The sequence below is a fragment of the Alternaria hordeiaustralica genome, assembly GCF_023758085.1.
Source record: "Alternaria hordeiaustralica strain BMP 2776 chromosome Unknown scaffold_13, whole genome shotgun sequence".
NCBI lineage: Eukaryota > Fungi > Ascomycota > Dothideomycetes > Pleosporales > Pleosporaceae > Alternaria > Alternaria hordeiaustralica.
Window position 1 is genome coordinate 129,596 of NW_026056785.1, and position 21,425 is coordinate 151,020.

At 52.5% G+C, this 21,425-nt stretch overlaps 10 protein-coding genes across 10 annotated transcripts; 4 read left to right on the top strand and 6 right to left on the bottom strand.

Moving 5' to 3' along the window:
* Window positions 1–7: 7 nt before the first annotated feature.
* Window positions 8–1,066, bottom strand: J4E84_006603 (uncharacterized protein; the record flags this gene model as incomplete). The annotated part of the gene is made up of 1 exon (XM_049389192.1): window positions 8–1,066. The coding sequence occupies one exon, from the start codon at window positions 1,064–1,066 to the stop codon at window positions 8–10; it is 1,059 nt and encodes a 352-aa protein (XP_049242901.1).
* A 956-nt stretch (window positions 1,067–2,022) lies between these two features.
* Window positions 2,023–3,033, bottom strand: J4E84_006604 (uncharacterized protein; the record flags this gene model as incomplete). The annotated part of the gene is made up of 3 exons (XM_049389193.1): window positions 2,023–2,447; window positions 2,504–2,746; window positions 2,814–3,033. The coding sequence occupies 3 exons, from the start codon at window positions 3,031–3,033 to the stop codon at window positions 2,023–2,025; spliced, it is 888 nt and encodes a 295-aa protein (XP_049242902.1).
* A 757-nt stretch (window positions 3,034–3,790) lies between these two features.
* On the bottom strand, window positions 3,791–5,377 carry SEC61 (translocon subunit; the record flags this gene model as incomplete). Its single annotated transcript, XM_049389194.1, has 3 exons — window positions 3,791–4,187; window positions 4,238–5,261; window positions 5,368–5,377. The coding sequence occupies 3 exons, from the start codon at window positions 5,375–5,377 to the stop codon at window positions 3,791–3,793; spliced, it is 1,431 nt and encodes a 476-aa protein (XP_049242903.1).
* Window positions 5,378–6,563: 1,186 nt separating this feature from the next.
* On the top strand, window positions 6,564–7,712 carry J4E84_006606 (uncharacterized protein; the record flags this gene model as incomplete). The annotated part of the gene is made up of 1 exon (XM_049389195.1): window positions 6,564–7,712. One exon carries the CDS (start codon window positions 6,564–6,566, stop codon window positions 7,710–7,712), a length of 1,149 nt encoding a protein of 382 aa, XP_049242904.1.
* A 304-nt stretch (window positions 7,713–8,016) lies between these two features.
* Window positions 8,017–8,664, bottom strand: J4E84_006607 (uncharacterized protein; the record flags this gene model as incomplete). Its single annotated transcript, XM_049389196.1, has 1 exon — window positions 8,017–8,664. The coding sequence occupies one exon, from the start codon at window positions 8,662–8,664 to the stop codon at window positions 8,017–8,019; it is 648 nt and encodes a 215-aa protein (XP_049242905.1).
* A 454-nt stretch (window positions 8,665–9,118) lies between these two features.
* On the top strand, window positions 9,119–10,618 carry J4E84_006608 (uncharacterized protein; the record flags this gene model as incomplete). Its single annotated transcript, XM_049389197.1, has 1 exon — window positions 9,119–10,618. The coding sequence occupies one exon, from the start codon at window positions 9,119–9,121 to the stop codon at window positions 10,616–10,618; it is 1,500 nt and encodes a 499-aa protein (XP_049242906.1).
* A 417-nt stretch (window positions 10,619–11,035) lies between these two features.
* J4E84_006609 (uncharacterized protein) lies at window positions 11,036–12,424 on the top strand (the record flags this gene model as incomplete). Its single annotated transcript, XM_049389198.1, has 7 exons — window positions 11,036–11,185; window positions 11,233–11,376; window positions 11,427–11,582; window positions 11,629–11,739; window positions 11,786–11,962; window positions 12,006–12,160; window positions 12,205–12,424. 7 exons carry the CDS (start codon window positions 11,036–11,038, stop codon window positions 12,422–12,424), a joined length of 1,113 nt encoding a protein of 370 aa, XP_049242907.1.
* A 373-nt stretch (window positions 12,425–12,797) lies between these two features.
* J4E84_006610 (uncharacterized protein) lies at window positions 12,798–14,377 on the top strand (the record flags this gene model as incomplete). The annotated part of the gene is made up of 4 exons (XM_049389199.1): window positions 12,798–12,869; window positions 12,919–13,358; window positions 13,406–13,547; window positions 13,595–14,377. The coding sequence occupies 4 exons, from the start codon at window positions 12,798–12,800 to the stop codon at window positions 14,375–14,377; spliced, it is 1,437 nt and encodes a 478-aa protein (XP_049242908.1).
* Window positions 14,378–17,670: 3,293 nt separating this feature from the next.
* On the bottom strand, window positions 17,671–18,513 carry J4E84_006611 (uncharacterized protein; the record flags this gene model as incomplete). Its single annotated transcript, XM_049389200.1, has 1 exon — window positions 17,671–18,513. The coding sequence occupies one exon, from the start codon at window positions 18,511–18,513 to the stop codon at window positions 17,671–17,673; it is 843 nt and encodes a 280-aa protein (XP_049242909.1).
* A 653-nt stretch (window positions 18,514–19,166) lies between these two features.
* Window positions 19,167–21,208, bottom strand: J4E84_006612 (uncharacterized protein; the record flags this gene model as incomplete). The annotated part of the gene is made up of 2 exons (XM_049389201.1): window positions 19,167–19,239; window positions 19,287–21,208. The coding sequence occupies 2 exons, from the start codon at window positions 21,206–21,208 to the stop codon at window positions 19,167–19,169; spliced, it is 1,995 nt and encodes a 664-aa protein (XP_049242910.1).
* Window positions 21,209–21,425: the final 217 nt, after the last annotated feature.

Sequence of the window (21,425 nt, forward strand, 5' to 3'; positions counted from 1 at the left end):
CTCAACTTCAAACCGATATACCAAGCTCTTGTAGATCAATACCCACAGCAGCATCCATATTCAAACCGCCATCCACCTCCCCCAAATCCAACAACTGACCATACTCCCACGCCTGAGCCCTAACCGGCCCCTCCTCCCAACTAACACCAGGCCAGTCATCAAACACCGCCTTAGCCGCCGCCTCCTTCCCCTCCCTATCCACAACATCAACAATCCTCAACGCACTCCCCAAAACGCGTTCTGCAAACCCACCATCCCCCACAGGCTGCGCTTGAATCGCCCGCATCATCGCTCCAATAGTCTTACGCACTCGTTTCCCTGTCCACCACCCCTTCGGTGCTAGATTCGCCAGCGACAACCACCACCCGAACAGAACCAGAGCCCTTGGTTCCTTGTCCCGCATCAACTGGAGATAGTCTGGCATAAGGAAGGACGTCCAGACGAAGATGCGGACGTAGAAGTCAGAGTCTAGCCCATAGTAATACAGAGATAGGAAGATGGGGGAGAGAGCGTGGAAGACGGGGGCAAGGGTTGGTCGATGCCAATCTAGTGTTCCTGACTCCTTTCCTCGGATAACGCTTTGGAGGAGTTGCATCAGGGGCGGTGGAAGAAAAAGGCGGGTTTGCGTAGGGAAATGGATGGGTGTGTATGTTGGTGCTGGATTGGGGTTATCAGGCGTCGTTCCCAGAGGACCGATGGGCGCTTCGATGGCTGCCACGTCGATGATGGGTGGGGGTGGCAGCGTCTTGATTTCCCGGCGTACTAACGGGTACACGGAAAGTTTCTCGATGCCTTGGGCCCAGCGGAGGGAGGCGAGGATACGCAGGCCTTCGCTTAGTTTGAGGAGGCCGAACACCCATTCGAGGTGATCTTCGTCTGTGTCGGTGGCTGGCCCGGGGACGAGCGCGAGGAGAAGACCGCCTGTTACGAGGACGGCTTCGTAATTCTCGGCTGTGATGTTCTTGAGGGCTTCTTTGTAGGTGGAAAAGGTCTTTTGACGGTAGAGTAGGGCTTGTTTTTCGACCGTCTTATTGGGCGTGACGTTGTTGCTGTAGGTTGCTGTCATACCGAGTAGGGCGTATAAGAGAAATGGGTTAGAAATGCTTAGTTGGGGTATGGTCTCTTTGTGTAGGTTCTGGATGATGGCATCGTCGCAGGATACAACGGTACGGTAGGCGTCTGTTCTGTAGAATTGCAGTAGATGACTGTCGAGGGCTGTGAGTGTACCTATGGATGTATGGCAGTGTGGGCTGAGATATGGTACCAACTGAATGGAAAGATCGTTGAAGTCTACTGGAGTGTTGGATGTAGTTAGTGAAACCTCATCACTGGACGATGGGCCTGCCGACGAAGTGCGAGAGGTCGAGAGGACATCTTGGATATATTCGCAATCCAGATTCCGGAGGTTACAGTATCCACATTTGGGCTGCGCTTCGTCACACTGCACTATAATATTAATCTTATGATTCCATACGAGTCTCCTCAGGTCTGGATTTACCTTCACTTTCTTCTTCTTGCAGGTGAAGCATCCGCCCCTCGATTTGCGGTGCGGCCTTTTAGTCACGAACGTGGTGGAGCGGCGCGCCATCCCGTTTGATGTCTGTGTGTAGCTAGTATGGATTGAGGAATCACATTTTGTGGAAGCATGAGGTGGTGCTGCGTGAGGCGTGCCGCCGCATGTGGCTGGGTGCGCTTGTTCCAAGCTTGAGAGCTAAGATCTGACCTACCTCGAGTCATGCACGTCATAGGGGTCAGAGTGAGCTTTCGCAACGGCCGGCTGTCAAGCTCAAATTAATGTTATTGGCATGTGAAAACATGTTATAGCCTGCTGTACAAAGTCGAAGGCTTTCGAGATGTTTCGCCTGCGTGGGTTCAGGCACACATACCAAGACTCAACGAAAAGATGATGTCGTGAGCAGACTGAAGACAATAGGCAAAATGTATTGCGCTTAGGAAAATAGAGGACTCCCCGGAAAGTTGCTTCAAGCGCGCTGAAAGTACTGACCAAATTGCTAAAACCCTTCACTTTCTCTCCACAACGCCGACCTCGCCATCGCTGTCCAGTCGCGATTTCCCCAAGTTTCCCTCAACATAGCGACTCGGCTGCAGAACCAGCAACAGCACCAAGACCAAAAACATTGGCACAGCATCGAAGCAATACAACGTCCATTCATGCGCAATCAGATACGCAGCGTTGCCCATGGCATACTCGATAAGTCTGAATGTGCAGCGGAACAAGATCAGTGCACTGACACTGTAGAGTATGTGCAACATTTTTTTCCAGTTTGCTGAAGGGTGTTCGGCTTTCTTGTTCATGCGAGTCTGAAAATCGAATGAGGCGGCGAGGAAGACGATGAAGGTAGCGACTTGAAGTGCGAGGCCCGCGATGACGATCTTCTCGCCTGCTAGGGCAAGGGCGAGTTGCATGGTGCCCATGATACTGGCGCCTGTCGTTTTGTTAGCTTATATTCTTACTGTCCTCATCTTTGTCAAATCCGCGTACCCAAGCCCTGGATGATCAACGTGGTGACATCCGCAGTAACAAAGATTCTTGTATACCACCTCGCTGGGATTAGACTGACGTCTTCACCACTGGCGAGTCTGATGGTACGGCCAAGCATCATGTATATGGTTGCGGCGAACCATAGAGGGCCAACGAGTGTCAGTACACCTTGAGTGATGTACGGGCCCCAGGCTTGATTGTCGAAGTGAGAAGCGATGCGTGCGCCGTATCCGCCAACTTCGCCTGTAGTCATATATCAGCGAATACCCCAGATGATCCTGGCATGAGAGGCCAGAAGAAAGCAACTTACACAGTGCTCCGATAACCACGAACACAATGATCCGATTCCTCGACTTGAGAAACTGGTACAGATGTAGAAGAGCCATGACGAGGAACACAACGAGACAGACAATCGCTCCAGCCATGGAAGGAACATAACGGTACATTTCCCAATCGAAGTCTGGTCCTTTGGGTGGATTTTGTCGTTTCCAGTCCAGTGTAGCATGAGCGATGCTAAGTGAGCTTGCCATGATGATTGTTTGACCGGAATCCGAGCGGAACGATCAAGTATGAGTACTAGAACTCGAGAAAGAAGTGAAAATAGATAGCTGCAATACCTCACCCCAAGCAGCGACAACCCCATCTTATGTAGTCGTTCAGACTGAAGACACGCACTGCATCATGACCAGATTTCGCATCCGCAGCAGTACATCGCATTCGCTTAATCTTCGCATTACCCATGTGTAAAACGCCTCAATACCGTGTATGACGATGTTTCCTAGGCCGCAATGCCCAGACTTTCGCATCGCAGACCGCAGCATGCGTTAGCGTGGCGGTTTGATACGCACGTAAGCCACATTTCGCATTCGCTAAGCTAGCCAATGTGACGCGGCTGTTGAAGGTTGAATCCATGACGCGGGTTTCTGATAACAGCGGAGGCATACTAGGTAGTCGATATCTGGGTACTGGCAGTGAACAGGGCAAGAGCGACTGAAGCTTGATGAGTAAGGCGCCAGACGCAACACGCCAAGGCTGAGCACGTGAGTGCTTCAAGTGAATACTGCAGGTGCGATCAGTTCCAAACGCAGTTTAAGTGTTAACAATGATACATTAGAGAAGGGCCGACATCGTGAGCCTAGCCAGACGCCACGCTGCAGTACGTAAAGTGATGCCAGAGACCTTCGTAAACTTTTGTTCTTAGATCATATGTTACAATGTGCGGCGAAGCACCCCAGCCCCAACCCATCCGTCGTTCAAATCAAAAATCCAATATCCCTATGGGCTAAACTAGCCCATGACCATGCCCTTGAGGCCGGCCATGTCGCCCTCCTTGGCGGCGATTTCGAAGTATCCGTAGATGATGGTCACGGCAAGGAGAATACCAGTACCGCTACCGAGAGCACCGAGAAGGTCGCTGCCGACGGACAGAGCTCCAATGCAGGCACCACCAAAGGCAGCCGCAGTAGGAATGACGCGCTTGAGCTCCTTGTACATGGACTCCTCACGGTGACCAGCCATGACCAGACCCTGCTCCTTGAGCTGCTTGGCGACATCGCGGGGAGACGAGCCGGAAACCTCGATCCAGGTCTTAGAGAAGACAGCGCAAGCGACGAGCATGTACACGATGAAGATGGCGGTCTTCAAGGGGTCGGAGAGGGCCTCGGTGATGCTGAGAGGGGGAGACCTGGAGCTAATTAGTGGCTGGTTCTGTAGCGTAACTATGACTAGACATACATGTAGTAGGCGACACCGGAGGTAGCGAAAAGCTGAGCGGAACCCTCCTTGGGCTCCCAGACACCGAGAAGCTTGACGAGGAGGTTGTCGGAGAAACGGTTGTATAGCATCTGGCTGATCAAGAAGACGTTGGAGGACAGAGCCGACTGCAGCATGATAGGCATGTTGGAGGTGTAGAACAGGCGGACGGGGTATGAGCCACGAACACCACGCTGGCGGGCGGACTTGACGGGGATCTCAACGCGGAAGCCCTGGAGGTAGATGACAGCACCGAAAACGATGACGGTGGAGATCAGGTTCATGACGTTGGGGAGGTTCTGGCGGTAGAAAGCCTCCTTGAGTGCGACAGTCTTGTTGGGCCAGGTGAAGAGCAAGTGGACAAGGGCAATGAGAGCACCCTCGAACTCAGGACCGCGACCAGTGTTGATGGTGGTGGGCGAGAAAGCCTTCCACATGATGGACTCGCAGATGTTAGTGGCGATGAAGAGCGAGATACCGCTGCCGAGACCGTAGCCCTTCTGGAGGAGCTCGTCGAGGAGGATAACGATCAGACCAGCGATCATCAGCTGAATGACGAGGAGAACGCAGATACCGGCACCGAGGTCGGATGGCTGTCCGTAGAGACCCGAGATGACATAGACGACGGCCTGACCGAAAGACAGGAGAATAGCGAGGAGCTTCTGGGCGGTCTGGTAGAGCTCGCGATCAGACTTGAGGTCGAGGTTGACGTCGATGAGGTGGGTTCCCGCGAGGAGCTGGAAAACCATGCCGGAGGTGATGATGGGGGTGATACCCAGTTCCATCAACGTTCCTCTGTTACTCGCCATCATCATGCGGAGCCAGTATAGCGGGTCGGAGGTATCAGACGACACGATTCCGTAGAGCGGCATCTGGCTCATGACGAGGAAGACGAGGAGGGTCAGACCGGTCCATACCAGGCGGTTGTTGAAAGGAACCTTGCTCTCTGGCAGCTGAATTTCAGGAACCAGAGGCACAAAAGGCTTGACGAGATCGAGGAACCGTACTACGTGCACCCGTTAGCTGTGGTGTTCGTCCGCGCCGTAATTAATTCCTCGCAGGTGTTGCGCGCACGCCGCGCCGGGCCATTGACAGGTGGGGTGGAGACTTACGGCCGCTCATGATTGCGAACTATGGCCCAGAGACAAGAAAGAAGACAACGAGAAGGTGAAGAAGGTGGTTGCGAACAGCCAGTTGATGGAAGATGGAGAGGGGGTTTGCTTCATGAGCTTTCGCAACGTGTCGCTGGGGAAATTACCCGTGCGCGCGCTAGCCGTAGCTCCGTCCCTGAGCTATCGCGAATCTCCCACCAAACTCCCAAGAGGCCACGCTGTTCTGATATTTGTGGGGTTTGACCTTTCACCATCCGGGTTTCGCATTCGAGTCAGGAAGTGGCAGATGTCATTGTATTCGCAGTCTTGCCTTCAGGTAGCGGCCTCGCATGCATTCATTAACACCACCGCGGAGCGCGATCCTGGAACAACGAGCACGATGGGAACCGACTGCCATTCACAGCTTTGTCCAAATAGAAGAACACTCATCAGCTGCGTATATGCGTGGGGTCTTCCTACTGTCATATAATCCGTGAAATTCATCGTGAGATCGCCTCACACTAACCAAGACCTGACCCAAGCTGCCCTTCTGCCTGTTACTCATTTCTTCATCGATATCTTCTTTTCCATGTCTAGCTTAATGGTATACCTTCTTTCTCCCTAAGCTTGGCCTCCAGCTGCTCCAGCTCCCGCCTCCGCTCTTCTAGATCTCTTTCTAGCCTCCTGTCTTCTTCTTCTGCTTCCTCTATCTGTATTTTCAACGCCTTGATGTAGTCGCGCTTTTCTTGGGCGCTGCGTTCTGGTATCTCTTCTGGCATTTCTACGTAGTTGAAAGTCTGGTCGAGCCGACGGGTTTGAAGAGTTGGACTAGTTCGAGATCTTTCTTAGAAGGTTGAGTAATGAGAGAAGATTGTACAGGCAACGTCGGGCAGAGTGGATTACGAAGAATAAAGGGTGATTGATTGTGTCATAAGAGCCGGTCACTTGATGGAATGTTTTCCAAGACTGCACAGCAGGTCCCGGCGCGATTTCCCGTTATCTCATAGAACAGACAAGCACCAACAACTTCCATCGCGACTCCCGCCTAACCCCGACACTTACACTGCTTTCCAAAACCTGACCGACTTCTGGGAACAACAACCGCCTGCCTGATAGACCGCCCCAAAGGTACGACCATATTATCATTCCATCAACACGACGCACGTCGGACGACCAAACACCTACAAAACGCGACCGGATCAGTCTCAAATCACATCATGTACAACACGTCTCAAACTGATGAGAAAGCCGATCAAGACGAATTGCAAAACCCTGAAAAGTCAGATGGCAGCTCACCAGTCGATACTGAGACTGCTTCGGAGCAAACGTGCACAGATCATAACTCCCAAAACAATCCTCAGGGATCCCGCTTCCTCCCGTCCTCTCCCCACCCGCCAGCCGAAGGCCAGACTGAGGGATTCATGGCGCCTACATCAGCTGATGAGGGTGGCTTCCACTCCCAAAGGCCAGATGACAACGGCCTCTCCGGTGTTCAGGGCGTTTCCAGCAAGCATGACTCTACCGGAAGTCCAGCGGGAGCTCCCTTTGGTCAACGGCATCTGGAGAGTACGCAAGAGTGGCTATCCGCAGTCTGCGGGCTGTTCAGTCTGGACAATCCTGTATCTGTAGCGATACCATCCGCGACTACTCCAACAACAGAGGACGCGACGCATGAGGTCAGATTCCAAGACGATTTCCTGGAATGGGTCAAAACAACCTTTGAGCTAGACGACAAGGATATGATTTTCATCGCAGTTCATTTGCGAAGAGTGCATTCTTCGATAGCTCTTCTGGTTTCCGAAGGCTACCGTGCTGGCGAAGCGATTGCTGAGGTCAAGGCCGTTATCAAGAGCATCAGCCAACAAATGGCTAAGCTACAGCAAGCACAGCCCGATGATAAAGAACATGAGAGAACTTCCGAGGCCGCCTTAACAGAGCTGAGTACTGAGCTGCGCGATGAGGAGTTTGCGTTGCGGAGCCAGGAACTTGACGCCGAGATATTGCGCCACCTGGTCATGGAGACGGTTTATGCGCCACTGCAGACACTGGTTGCTCAACTCAAAAGAACATCTGATTTGAAGGTTGCTCAGCTCAAAAAAACATCTGATTCGAAGGACGAAGAAATCTATAAACTGCGCGTCGACAAGCTCTTCACGCATGAGGTTCTGAGTAACACCGAGAGTAATCTCAACCTCACCCGATATGATGCCAAGACACTGGACCGACGGCTTGCAACTGCTTTGAAGCGAGTAGCGGACACAACAACGAGAGTTCAGGAGCTTGAGCAACAGAATGCGAGGTTAGAGAAAGAGAATGCAGATCTCAAGGCGTCGAAGGAGACCACAGAGACACCTGAAAAGACCTAGCCAGGCTGTATTCGATCGAGAAGAAAGCAGGGGTCACATCGCTGGACGCCAAGATTGAACAAGCTCGACGACGTCTGGAGAACTCTGGATAGGTAACGTGATACGATGTACCTCGGCCTGTGCATGCGGATACTAAGAAGCTTCAGTCTTGGGTTCTTGGTATCAGTGTAATTTGTTTGATTAGCGGAGAGACTACAAAGCCGCGCCGAAGAGGTAGGACCAGTGCCAAATCATCATGTAATCGACAAGGAGCGCTTTCATATACAGTGCCGGCAGATATGACGCCCCCGAGAACTCTCGAACTCTACTTCTTCTTCCCTTTCGTCTTCTTCTCCTTGACTGTAAACTCCGCAGGTGGCTGTAACTTCTTGATGTCCGCCTCAAGCATCTTTAGCTTCTTCTCCAACTTCTTATTTTCTGCCTTCAGTGACTCGTCTTCCTTGTTGATCTGCTCGACTTCGCGTTTCAACATATCGATCTTCGTGTTCTTTTCGCCGCATAGCCTGGTGAACTTTTGTTCCGGTGACTCTTCTTCCAGTCGCTGTAGCTTGTCGTGCAGAGTGGCTATCTCGTCTTTATGTTCATTGGTTTTGCGGGTGAAGAGTTGGCTGAGGTCGTCGCAGTGAGGGCAGGGATGTGAGAGCGTGAGAGCCTGGCAGCATTGGAGTGGCTGGCCCAGGGAAGCGCAGAACGTGCAGTCTATCTTGGTCTCGCGCTCGGCAACTTTGAGTTCAGATTCGTCTGCTACTTCGACATTGGAGCTACCTGGCGTTTCGTCTGCTTGAGCGTCTGGAGATAGAGAATTTGGATTCTTGGAGGTAATATAAGTCTGCCGCTCGTCATGGTGAGGAGATTTCGCGTCGCTCTGGGAGGCCAAAGGTGTAAACGTTGCTGCCGTGGCCCGTAGACGATTGGCCATGTCGCTATCTGCACATCTCGAGCTGAGTGACATTGTTGACGATGGCGATGGGTAGGGCGGCAGCTCAGAATGGATACGGCAACGATGCGGCTTAATAGGTTCAAAGCGCAGTGAGAGGACTTTCGCGCTGATGACGTAGGCTCAAAACAGCAAACGCGTTTGTTTACTTGCTAAACGCGTCCTTGGTCCCACCTATTCGTTTGCAAACGCCGCGTCCCCTGAACCTATGCTCGAAAAGCCACGACTTTGTGCTCGTACCACGGACCTGTGTCAACTCACGACACTATCAAGACACCCGCACCGACTCCAGCTCTGCGATATCACGTACACCTGCCCGATATAGCATTGACCCCCGGCCTGCTTCTGTCCCCAGGTCTGGGCTTCTTTCTGCTGTACGCGTACTTGTTAAAACATACTACGATCCCTTGACATCGGTACGGACCGCTGATCGACATCCAAGATCACGCCGGAGCCTTGGTGAGCTGTTATGGAAGATACTGAAGAGTCTCCCGAGGGTCAGGTGTGCGATGCACTCAGGACCACCACGTTGGGCTTTAAGCTTCTGGACCAACCAGGCGAAATTTCCACCGGAGAGCTCAGCGACCTGAAGAGTCTTCTCCATACGCTAAGTGCCACACTCGAAGGGGTCGCTTCGAAGAAAGCATCTGCTTGGCTCGAACCATGGACAAAGGCCGCCCTAATGTTCGGTCACAACCCGCCAGATGTTGCCGGCGACGACCCGCTGTCCCAGATCAGAAGAGAATGCTACAAAAGACTTCTGCCCGCGTGCACATGTCATCCCGCCGCAGACCAGATACTCGATACTCTACGAGACGAGCTAGCCGGATACATGATGGTCGCCATCGGATCTTTTTGGAAGAACAGACCAACCGATATAGAAGAGCTCGGAGATACTAGACGTCAGCTAGATATTACGATGAGAGCGTTTGTCAAAGCAACAGTGAGGGCGAATGCAAAGGAATCATCACTCGGACATGAAATGCGCAAGAGTAAGAAGCTGGAATCAAGTTTGGAAACGGTTAAAGGCAAGTTGGCTGAAGAGAGAAGGAGTATGAACGACAAGTACGATGAGCTTGTAAAGGGCTACTACGACAAGGTGAACAAGTTGGTTGAAGGACGCGTGTACGACGAGAAAGCGAAGCTTGCTGAGCGACTTAGCAAAGCGGAAGCAAAGGCTTTGCTTTACGATCGAGTCCTTGACGAGAAAGAGGTCCAGCGAGCCAGGGCTCTGCAGGGTGACCAAGAGAAAGCGCTGCTAAGACGGACAAAATCGGAATTAGAGAAGAAGTACAAGGACCGCGACGAGGAAGCCAAATCTTTCAAGGAAGGTTACGACCAACTCAGCAACGATAACCAGGTTCTCCAGACTGAGAAGGCTGTGCTTCAGACCGACTACGATGAGTTGAAGAGAGAGTACGAGAAGCTATCAAGAGAACAAACATCGGGCCCCATGCCGCATCACGAGAGCCAACCGGCAGTCTCAAAGCCGCATATCCCCAACACAGTAGCGGTGTTCGCTCGTCAAGTCGCCGAACTCCAACACCTAGACGGGCTTGCAACCATCTGGCAGAACACTCTAGACACTGCGACTGCCGATGTAAACGACTCAAAAGATAAGAAGAAGGCACTCGAGGGCAAGGTACAAGAAGCCGAGCAAGCATTGAAAGACTTGAAGCCTGCGCCAAAGTCAAAGCCTTCTCGCGCGTCAAGCACCAAGACCGGATCTGAGGACATTCGCGCAGCAGAGCCAGCGGCCGTCGGTGGCGCATGGACTGGCCGAGCTGTTGTTCAGTCGTCAGTCAACCCAACTGTCACACTGCGCAAGGTCCCTTGCGTCGCAGAAGCCTTTCCTGCACTGAGCTCCCCAGCAGTACCCAAAACGACTCCGTCAACCACTTGGAAGAGTCTTCGTCTCGTCGACACATCCAAGGAAGAGATCAGAGGCGCTGTGAAGAAGTCTGTCTAAGCCGCGGAGCGAGGTGCCATGTCGGGGAAGAAATGGGGTCTGATACGGTAGAAACTGGGTTAGGAGCGCATTACGGGTACTGGTCCATTAGGCAATGCCTATGGCTCTCGATATTCTGACGTACTGTAACGATGCGAAGCTACTGATAATGCAAAATCACTTAAATGTGTGGTGGTGTGCATGCTGAGCTGCTCCTCGTGAAGATGTTCTGGCGGTGACCTCACAGCCCGCCCGGGCGTGACTTCCAGGGGACTTGAGTCTAGTCCTTTCTTGAGCTAGCGGCATCGCATCCCTGTCCGCTCACCGAACGCGACTTTGGAAACAGCCATCGCGTCCGAGCACTTTCGTCGCCAGACTTCCTACAGGCTTCTGGAACTTTCACAAGAACGAATTGAGCCTTCACAGATCTTATCGGCAATGGAAGCTTCGGAAGATCGCATCACGGAAAAAGTACAGTCGCTGAGCGATCTGGAGCTTGCCGTTCTCATCTGCTTAGTCGCGGATCAACATTGCATCATCGAAGCGGAAAGGCAACTGACCCGTGACGTCCTGGAGGAGTTGAAACTTGTGAGTTGCTTCGCACTGCGCGACTGCCTGTGTGCTTACAGCAACAGGTCGCTACCAATACTTTCGGACTAACGTGGGCTGTACTGGAATGCACCGAGCACACCACGCTGGACGATTTCGGAAGCGGAATCCTTGTGAGAGGAGAAGAGAACGACTACTTCGGCAACAAAGCTGGGCGTGGTAGGGGAGAGGTAGTTTATGCTCGTTTAGACTGAGTTACCAGCAACTAATGTCTAGCCAGTTTTCGTCCATCTCAGTATCACCTGGGAAGCCTGGCGGACACACATCGAGGTCATCCAAACCGTTCAGTCCATTGGACAACCAACGCATCGCGAATATTGTTATAGCAAGAAACCTCAACAGGGCGAATCCGCAGGTCCAAATCCAGGCCTTGGAGGTACATTAATCGTCTTTTCTGCTCGAGCATAACTAACGATAGACAGCTGATACGAGGCAAGCGGAACTTCACAAGGACAGCAGTACACGCGGCCCCAAAACCGTTCCTATTCATCGCTTTGAATGCCTTAGATACACCGCGATTAACCATGCATCTGGTAGGTTTACCCTACAATCTAGATACAAAGTCTAACAATGCTACAGAACGATCAGTTCTTCATCTCACACAAGCATCAAGCAGATGATGGACTGCCAAATCTTGAAGAGCTACAAGAAAAGAATCATGCATCAGACGACGGCGCATCAATGTCTTCCGTGGTACGCACGCCGCCGTTCCAACCGGGAAAGCATAAGCCGCAACAAGCATTGTTCCTACCTGATGTATGTCGACCGTAGTATGCCTGTTCTGTACTAACAAGACCAGGACCTTGAGACATTGACGAAGCTGGTGTCGCAAGTCAGAATCAGTTCTGAAGTAAGAGCCTATTTATACAACATCATTGTGTTCATGCGACTGCATCGAGCAGTTGCAGGAGGCATCTCTGCTTTGGCCACGAGGCACTTCAACACGCTGGCACAGTAAGTAGTCCACTATCCCAGCAGAACAGTATTGACAGCAGTAGCACGCTCGCCCCACTCCACGGCCTCGATTACATTTCACCGTCCATGATCGCCCTTGCCGCTCGCAAGATATACCCACATCGCATCGTCATTACTGCACCAGAGAACGAGCGCAGCATGCAATGGGGCAGCTCGCTCGAGGCAGTCAAGGCAGTCCTTGAAGGTGTCACGGTTGAGGATGTGATCGAGGAAGTGCTAGAATCAGTGGAAGTTCCGCTTTAGCATCCTTTGTCAGCAAGACTACCACCACGAAAACGATGGTGGTTGAGCAAAAGGCATGAGTAAGGACGCCAGCGGCTGATCTCATCGGCGTTGCGCGGACATGATTGGAAGCAAGCGGGGCCGGGCGTGCCTGCCCCTCGGAAAGTGGGCCGAGAACCGCAGTTACTGTTGCACCTTCGACATTACGCACGCGCTACCACGAGGCTACAAAAGGGCAGCTGTGTCTCTTGGCCCTTTCAATCGCAAGAGTATTTGCGCACTTCAGCCATGGCGACGAGTTATTTCGATCAGCTGAGCCCTGGCGTCCAGGAAGCAATCGAGGTACCTATGCACCCCCCAAACGTCATAACGACGCGTTGAAGCTAACTTCCTCATGGAGAGCGAGCTTGGAGACCAAGACACCAAGAATATCACCAAGGTGACCAGCCATGACGATGCGCTAGAGGTACCTACTCCACTGCATCCTTCCTCCACGCGCTGACCAATAATCGCAGGTCGTCTTCGAAGGCGGATATAGCGGCCATCGTCGCAAAGCCTCGCTCGCTCCCCCACCCTCTGGCAAGATGACGTTCCGCCCTGAGAACGGTCGCCGTACCACCGCGTGTATCGTACACTCCCTTCTCGAAAAGCACGATGGCTTGCCCGTACAAGATCACTCCCAATCGCACGAAGGCCTCGCGCAGGAACGGCGCGTCGACAAAGACCCAGCCTCGGCGCGCTCGGAGCAGACGCAACATTCGCGGCTGTTGACCAAGAAGGAGCTGTCAGATATGGCATTTGGAATACGCGAGCTGTCCAAGAAGCTGTCACAGATCAGGCTGAAGCTGCATGTGAAGAACATCTTCATCCTCGGCAAAGCGCATGACGAGGCCTTGATCAAGAACTCGCGCGAGGTGACCGACTGGCTTCTGCGGAAGAGCTCGGAGCATACGGTGTATGTGCTAGTTTTGCCTAGCAACGGACACGATTAACGAGACATAGCTACGTCGAGCAGACGCTGGAGGACAACAAGATCTTCGACGCTGCTGGGCTGTTGGAGAACGAGGGGTTTCAAGGGCGGCTCAAATTCTGGACCAACGAGATGTGCGCTCAAAAGCCACAAACCTTTGACATTGTCCTCGCGGTAAGACATGTCATATTGCGGAGTCTTCAAGGCTAACGACAACACAGCTGGGTGGTGACGGCACAGTCTTGTATGCGTCATGGCTCTTCCAGCGCATCGTACCTCCAACGATTTCCTTCTCACTAGGCTCGCTCGGCTTCCTCACCAAATTTGATTTCGAACTATACCCGCAATCTCTATCTACCGCCTTCGCGGACGGTATCACCGTCAGCCTGCGTCTCCGCTTCGAAGCTACCGTCATGCGATCCCAACAACGGGACGGCGAGGGCCGCGATCTGGTCGAAGAACTGATCGGGGAAGAAATCGACGACCACCATACCCACTACTCCGATGGTACACATAACATCTTGAACGAGGTGGTCGTAGACCGAGGCCCAAACCCTACAATGTCGTCCATCGAGCTGTTCGGAGACGACGAGCATTTCACGACTGTGCAGGCTGACGGTATTTGCGTGTCTACGCCTACGGGCTCGACTGCGTACAACCTTGCGGCAGGTGGATCGCTCTGCCACCCCGACAACCCTGTGGTCCTCGTTACCGCCATCTGCGCACATACGCTCTCGTTCAGACCTATCATCCTTCCTGATACCATCGTACTCCGGTGTGGTGTACCATACGATGCGAGGACGAGTTCATGGGCCAGCTTCGACGGCAGAGAAAGGGTCGAACTCAAGCCTGGCGACTACGTCACAATTAGCGCAAGTCGCTTCCCGTTCCCCAGTGTGCTGCCACTGAACAAGAGGAGAACGGATTGGATCGATAGTATATCGAGGACGCTACAGTGGAATAGCAGGCAAAAGCAGAAGGCTTTCAAGGAATGGAGTTCTTAGAGGTGAAGCTATCTGAGTAGCCCTTGAATTAAATGCATCACCATCACCCTTTTCAAGGAAGCGGCGCAGCCTTGTCTTTTTGCTGTCTCCCTTGTTTGTTTGACACACGCGAGGTGGTATGTGCAGCCGCACGAACACCCGGAAACGAGGCCGGCTCACTGCAGGCCACACACGACACTCACGCGACTTATTGCCACTTACTACATTACAAAGCTACTCCACTAAAGTACTAGGTGTCTGAACCTCAGCTGTAGTCTGTCAGGATGGCTGTGTGAGTTACCCTTCTGCGTGTTGTTCTTCTACTGATAAGGACAAGGCTGTGTGAGCGCTGCGGCCGCTCATACCGTACCTTCCGCGCACTCGCGGATCATGTCCGCGATTCTCCAAACCACAACAAATGCCCTGAATGTAAATTTGATGCCGCTACCTGGGACGAATTGCTCGACCACTGCCGCGAAAAGAGTTGTCGCGCTGTGTGCCAGGAATGTGACGACGGGAAAGGAATGCATTATGATCCTCTATCAGACGAGTACTGGGATCATGTCGAAGAATTCGATGTGTGCACTGTGTGCGAGAAACACTTCATTACGCCAGATCATTTTCTTCCGGTAGAGTACAAGCTTGGCATGGTCAGCGTGCATGGTGTACTGAGGTTGCGCAGCATCGGCATATTCGAATTCCTCATCGTGGAAGGTATGATTGCTACCGATGCCCCCGCACGTTCATGACCTATAGCCGCATGGTAAGGGCCCATCTCTATCAAATCTACATGTTCGAAATAATTCCGCCGCTCACCATCTTAGATCATGCATATTGAACGTGGCACATGCAGCAATATCGACTACACAGACCTCAACAAGCTGGCAGCCCGGTGCTACACATCCCATCATTTCATGTCCCACTGGACTCGCCCTGAGCTGCTCGAGAACGGCAAATCAAGATCTAGAGACAGATTCCTGTGCAACCCTTGTGTTGTGGCGATGCCGAAACTGTCAAGCTTGTTTCAACATGTTGAAACAGAAGCTTGTGCGCACGGAAAGGATGAGCCGGGCTTGAGGCAGTTGACGAGATTTCTGAACAGTCGGCTGAACAGAGCATATCTGATCAGAGAATATCAGAGAGAGGAGGACGCTTGGCAGAGAATTCATTCCATGATGTATCGACAGGAGAGCGAAGGGGCGTCTGAATGAGGGATACGCGACTCTTCAGCCCATGAGCCAGACAGAATTTATACCCAAAACGATCGACAGGCGCCACGACATGTGAGATGTTGGGAATACATGTCCGCAGAAAGCAGAGAGTGACAGGCGCAACGAAAGGTTGAGGAATACATGCCCGCACAGAGCTGACGAAACACTAAGGCTTCATCTTAGCACAAAACTCCATCGAAATTCCCTTGCTCCTGTCATATGGCGAATTCGGTCGAATCGGTTTGCACAGTCCTTCCTGATGCCATTCATTAGCTGCAAAGCACTCGAATTATACCCCATTCAAATTAACAACTCACTTCGTATAAGTAAGCCTGGTCATCGCACCAAAGGCCTGCCTCACACTGGAAAGTACGACCCTCTGGTTGACTGAGATGCAGTCCCGCTTCGTGTCCAGGGCAACGACTCGTATCCTTGATGATTGTCTGAGTTGAATGCTCCTTATGAACCAGGGGAGTTCCATCAGTCGTGCCAAGGCAGTGTATCAAGCTCATGTCATATTGACCGCTGTACTCGATGAGAAAAGGCCATAATAGTGGTTTCGACTTGAAAACTTTGATCACAGTACCTGTGAGACCGCGCGAGACGGATGCACCGGCTGCTAGTTTGGAACCGCCCTTGTCTTCGAACGGTCCGCCCGCGTTCCAGTGTTCAAAGTAGAGATCGTAGGGGCAGTAATTGTACATGGTGAGTGTATTGGGTTTACTCTCTGGTCTAGTGAAGATGTTGAGTTGATCGCCTGGTCCCACGATAGGCAAGGGGACGCTTTCATCGAGAGGCCAGTTGCCGCTGAAACAACCTGCAGCCATTTTTGCGACCGTGGTCTCGTCCATGCGTTCCTGGTCGCCTAGCTTGACAGGTGTGTCTCGGCGTGCCAGCGACTCAGGACCCAGAGTAATGAGATCGTTGGCTGGCGAGACATGCCGGTGCACGTGTTTGTGCCCGTGGTTGTGCGGCACTGCTGTGACGGGTCTCGGCAAGAGAAGGAGAGCTAATAAGGCCGTTGCGATGGGCGAGCATGCGCGTAGTACGGCCATGTTGGAATCTCGTGGGTGTTGGTTTGTGGCACAGCGATATTCAACCGTGCTTCAGTAGTGCGGAGTTGGGTGCGCTATGCGTCGCTTTGGAGAGGCCGTTTCTATGAAGATGTTGGTATCACGGTATGGTTTAAGACAGTGGGTGTTGTATTAGGAGGAAAGAAGTGGATGAAGGAAGAAGACTGCAAAGAGGAGAAGATATTTGCATAGAAAAAGAGAATGTTCATGACAGCGCAGTGCATGACTGAAGAAGTGAGTAATCCATCATGAGTAGTGTATGGGTCAGTAAACATCCAAATCCTACATCGTGGGTTTTATCTAGTCGTGGTATGCTCGAGTACGGCGATGACTTCGGGTCGAGCGCATGCAGGTAATGATGTAACAAGATCGAGCGGTAATCGTCGCGTTGTCTACGCCGCAGGTTGTTGTACGGAAGTTGGAGCCAACCGTGGTTGGCAGTGCATGGGTACCACGTTGGGGCGAAGCTGCGCATAGGACTCCGAGATGTCTGAGCGTCGCGTGCATGTCATCGGCCACCGGGCCCTCACGTCACCAACATCACGGCATGGTATAAGCAGAGTTTGTGCTATGCTCTTGATTGAGGCTTACAAGCAAACTATCTTATCATGATAGTGAAAGTATCCAGATAGGGAAAACACCAGCACCGGCTGCCATCCGCTGCTGTCCATGCGCCAGCATCATAACCCAAAATCCTCCAACGCCACTCGTGTATGCCCTTGTTCGAAGAAGAAGGAGATAAAAAAGCCTTGAAGTCAAGAGTATACAATGAAAAGAAAACCAAAGAAGAGAAGAAACATGAGGCCGTGTAGTTGTCTACCCCGAAAAGTTATCCAGGGCCTGCCGTAGATTGTTAGAAAGTGTTGAAAAGAGATCGTTATAGTCAGACAACACACACTCTTGCTCCGCCATGTTTGCGAAAGAGATAGCCGGATCCCTTCGTTGGGTCGACACGGGAATGAAATAGTCAGGTCATGATCTCGTTATCGTGATCTCGGTATGAAAACCTCTTTCCTCGTAACGACGTCGCTCATGATCTGTTTCCGGCGCAGATCTCGAACGCGACGCCTTTATCGACAGTAGCGCGGCCGACTGGTGCATCGGGAAGGTACCCAAACTCAGGCACAACGTAAGCTTCCGCAGCGCAAGGCTCGTTAGCGGCGCACTCGAAGGACGGGCCATCCTTGGCCGCGGCTTGAATGCCTTTCTCGTGGCCGGCGCAATTGTCAAAGTTGGTCCCGTCTTTGGTCATGCAGTCGAGGTATGAGATGTCGTAAGACACCTGGATCTTGTCGTCCCAGACAGTATATTCGAATTGCATCGGATTATCCATGCTCGTGGATTTTGCGACCTTGAGTGAAATGCCAGACCCGTTACAGGTGCGAATGGGCTCAGAATAAGTGCTATTGGCGGATACAGTCACGCAGTCGCTCCCGGGACTGTTGTCGCATTGTTTGTCATCGCCGATGGACGAGACATAGACGTCGTAGTCGCAGGAGTTGACGATGATGGCCTGATTCGCGACCGAGTCGAGAGTAGCGTACATTCCATCTGGAGCAGAAGGAGCGGCGGAAGGAGTGACAGAAGTTGCGGACGTGGATGCGACGTCGGGAATGCCCTTCTGTGGGACCTCGACGGTAACGGACGGCTCAGGCAGCGAAGTAGAGACAGTAGTGATAGAGCAACCGGAAGACGCAGAGCTTGAGGTTGAATCAAGAGTGACAGTCATGAAGATCGTCTCAGTTACGATGACGACGTTGGTCTGCATAGCACGAGGGTTGACCTTCTCATGCTTGTGGCTGTGTCGATGTCCGATATTCGCGCCCGCGGCGAGTAGCGGCATCGTCATGGCAATGAGAGTGTTGACGTGCATCGTGAGTGATCTTGACTAGGATTTTGGACCTAGTTGCGTAAGTAGACACGGGTTCGAGTGAGTATGGTGAGGCAGTTGAGTGTCGCGTGATGTGGGTCGGAGCAGGTAAAGGAGTGTGGGAGTAAAAGTCGCTGGGGAAACTGTTGTTGTTATTGTTATGATCCTGCGTCACCCGGGGATCTGAAAGCGCAAGTGAGCGTGGATTACAATTATATGCCACGTTGGGGCGCGTTGGCCCCGTTGGACGGCCGGTGAATAAATGGGGGCCGGCCAATCAGAGGCCTGCCAATGGCAAGGCCTTAGATGAGCACAAACGGAGACGCAACACACACGGCCCCCACACGTTGCTCTTTCACGAGCCGGTGAAGCTCACCAGGTTGCACTCGCGTTGCGGCGGTGGGCAACGCAACGGCGTCGGCGCACCGCACGTGCATGTTGGCCCCAAAAGTGACACGAGAGATTGAGGCGGGAGTTTGCCTGAATGTGAATAGTGTAAATTGCTTTGCGATGCAAACAAGAACAATGATGGTTTTAGCAAGACAATCCGGAAAGAAAGACACCGCAAAGTTCCAGGGTAAGATAAGAGTGACCGCCATGACTTGTGCGACGTTGACTGCTAGACATGGAGGTAGTCGCAGATAGACGCGATCCGCTCATCCAACAGGTCCAAGAGGAACGGAAGGCCTCGGCTCCTGTCGGGTTTGCGCATAACAGGAGTACATTGGGCTGTGGTAGTTAGCTCTTGTTTGCAAGATCTAGACCATGATACTCACTCATCATATCCCGTCCAACCCACACACTTCCAACAGTTGAACAAATTTGTTGGATCATAGCGTCTCTTCACGGCCAGCAATCTCTCGTAGTGCACCCCAAAGAACGTTTGTTGCCAGTTCTCCTCGGTCCAATCACCTTCGTTCGAATAGCACCCACCATTCGGTGTGACGGCTTTCAAGATGTCCATCGTAGCAGAGACAGTCTTCTGGATTTGCGAGCGAGCCGCTGGCGGTGTAGCAGTCGTCCAAAATTGGCCCATGACTATTTCCCATAGCGAGTCTCGCCAGATGGGATTTACGCTGGTCTTACCGTTGTCAGGAGTATTGTCTGGTCCGGTAGCGTAGAACTGAGCGCCTCCACTGCCATGGTTGACACGTGAAAATTGCATGGCGGTGACGACTGCAGTGACGAGCCGGTCGATGTTGTGGGACGAGTTGAAGAGACTCCTGGGGATGAAGCGCCCTGCGCCATTGAAGCCTAGACCCACGGGTCCATTGCGAGATATCTCGGGTCTCTCTGTGAACTCATGCCACTGCGAGAACTTCTTGAAGGAGTGATACTCATTCTCGGTGATGCTGAGACCGGAGTAGTTCGTCAAGAAGTCGTGCCATTGGGACGTGATGTCTTTGATCGCCTCCGTGTCATTAGAGGGCAGGACCTGCAAGAACACGACACGATCTGAGAGCACAAAATTGTATCCAGCGATTCCATGCTTGGCAAATAGCGTTTGGTTTGCGGCAAGCCCGGTGATGATGTCGCGATGTACCTTCGACTCTGTAATGTTCTTCGGCGCGGGAAAGCGAGCTTGGAAGCTATATACGTTGATAGGGTCGGCCGGGTGGAGCTGGAACTTGTAAGATGTGAGCACAGCGTAGGTTCCCCCTCCGCCTCCGCGCATTGCCCAGAAAAGATCCGGGTCGCTGCATTCATTAATGGTGCGCCGTTCTCCGTCGGCGGTGACAACGTCGAACTCGACAGCTTGGTCGACCATCAAACCGTATTTGGGACCGAGTGGCCCATGACCGCCGCCCTGGCCATATCCACCAGCGATGCCGACAGATGCGACGGCTCCAACAGTGACATGCATGCCATGAGGTTCAAAGGCCTCCCACGCCTCCTGGGCCTGGACGCCAGCGCCAATCTCTCCAATGTTCTCATAGCGAGTCTTGCAACCTTTGGGCCGAAATGTCTCGTGATATTGCGTGTCCTTCATGTTGTGAGTCCAGATTGCTAAAGAGTTTGGCGCGGTTGATCGCCCGTAGTAATCATGTCCGGTATTCTTAATCGAAACGCGGATTCCATGCTTGCGCACAAAGTGCAAGGTCTTGCTGATTTCATCCCCAGTCTCAGCTTTAACATGATATGAGGAGAGTCTGCCAAGCGAGCAGGTACCGGTAACAGGTTCTGAGGTATTGAAAGAGTTAAGTGCACATTGCGACGTGTCGCACTTCTCCCAGTCAAGAAACTCCATCGACCCGTAGTGATTCGTGCGTGAGATGCCATCGCCGTAGTTCTTCGCGACCTCTTGACATTGCGTGCTCGACGGATCTGAGTAGCATGGGGCGGCCCAAGGTACCGTCAGTCGGAGGTTGCCGTTGATGCTCTGATTGAAAGCGTTCCAATCGTTCACGGTCGGCCAACAAGCCTGTCCTGGTAGACATGTGTAGTTGAAAGAAGTGGAGCTTTCGTGTGCTGACACTGATAACATGGTGTTCCTGATAAGATGTTGTCTGCAAAAGGTATAGGATCCGTATACGGCGAAGCCGCAGAGAAGAGGTAGTAGAACAACATGGCGTAGGATGTCGCTTAGACTTCGCTCCGCTGATTTCGTCGAGTTTTGGAAAGTCTCATCCTCCCTCTGCAGTTGATAGGCATGTGCGGCCTTCTCATCCAACAATGGAAGGCGCTCGGCGTATGCCATTTTGCCAGCCAGTTAGTTGATCTTTCCACGGGTGCTGTGTTTGATGATTCCAAGTCGTGCTTTCCGTAAAGGAACTTTCGTCCGATTATCCAGATGGTGTCTTATCGAACAAGATGCAGTCGTAATGAGCGGATAAACGGTGCGAAGCCTTGTTATAAGGCATCATCCCTACAGACGCGAGCTGAGCCTGGGAAGGACTCAACGTCCCGCGAACGCA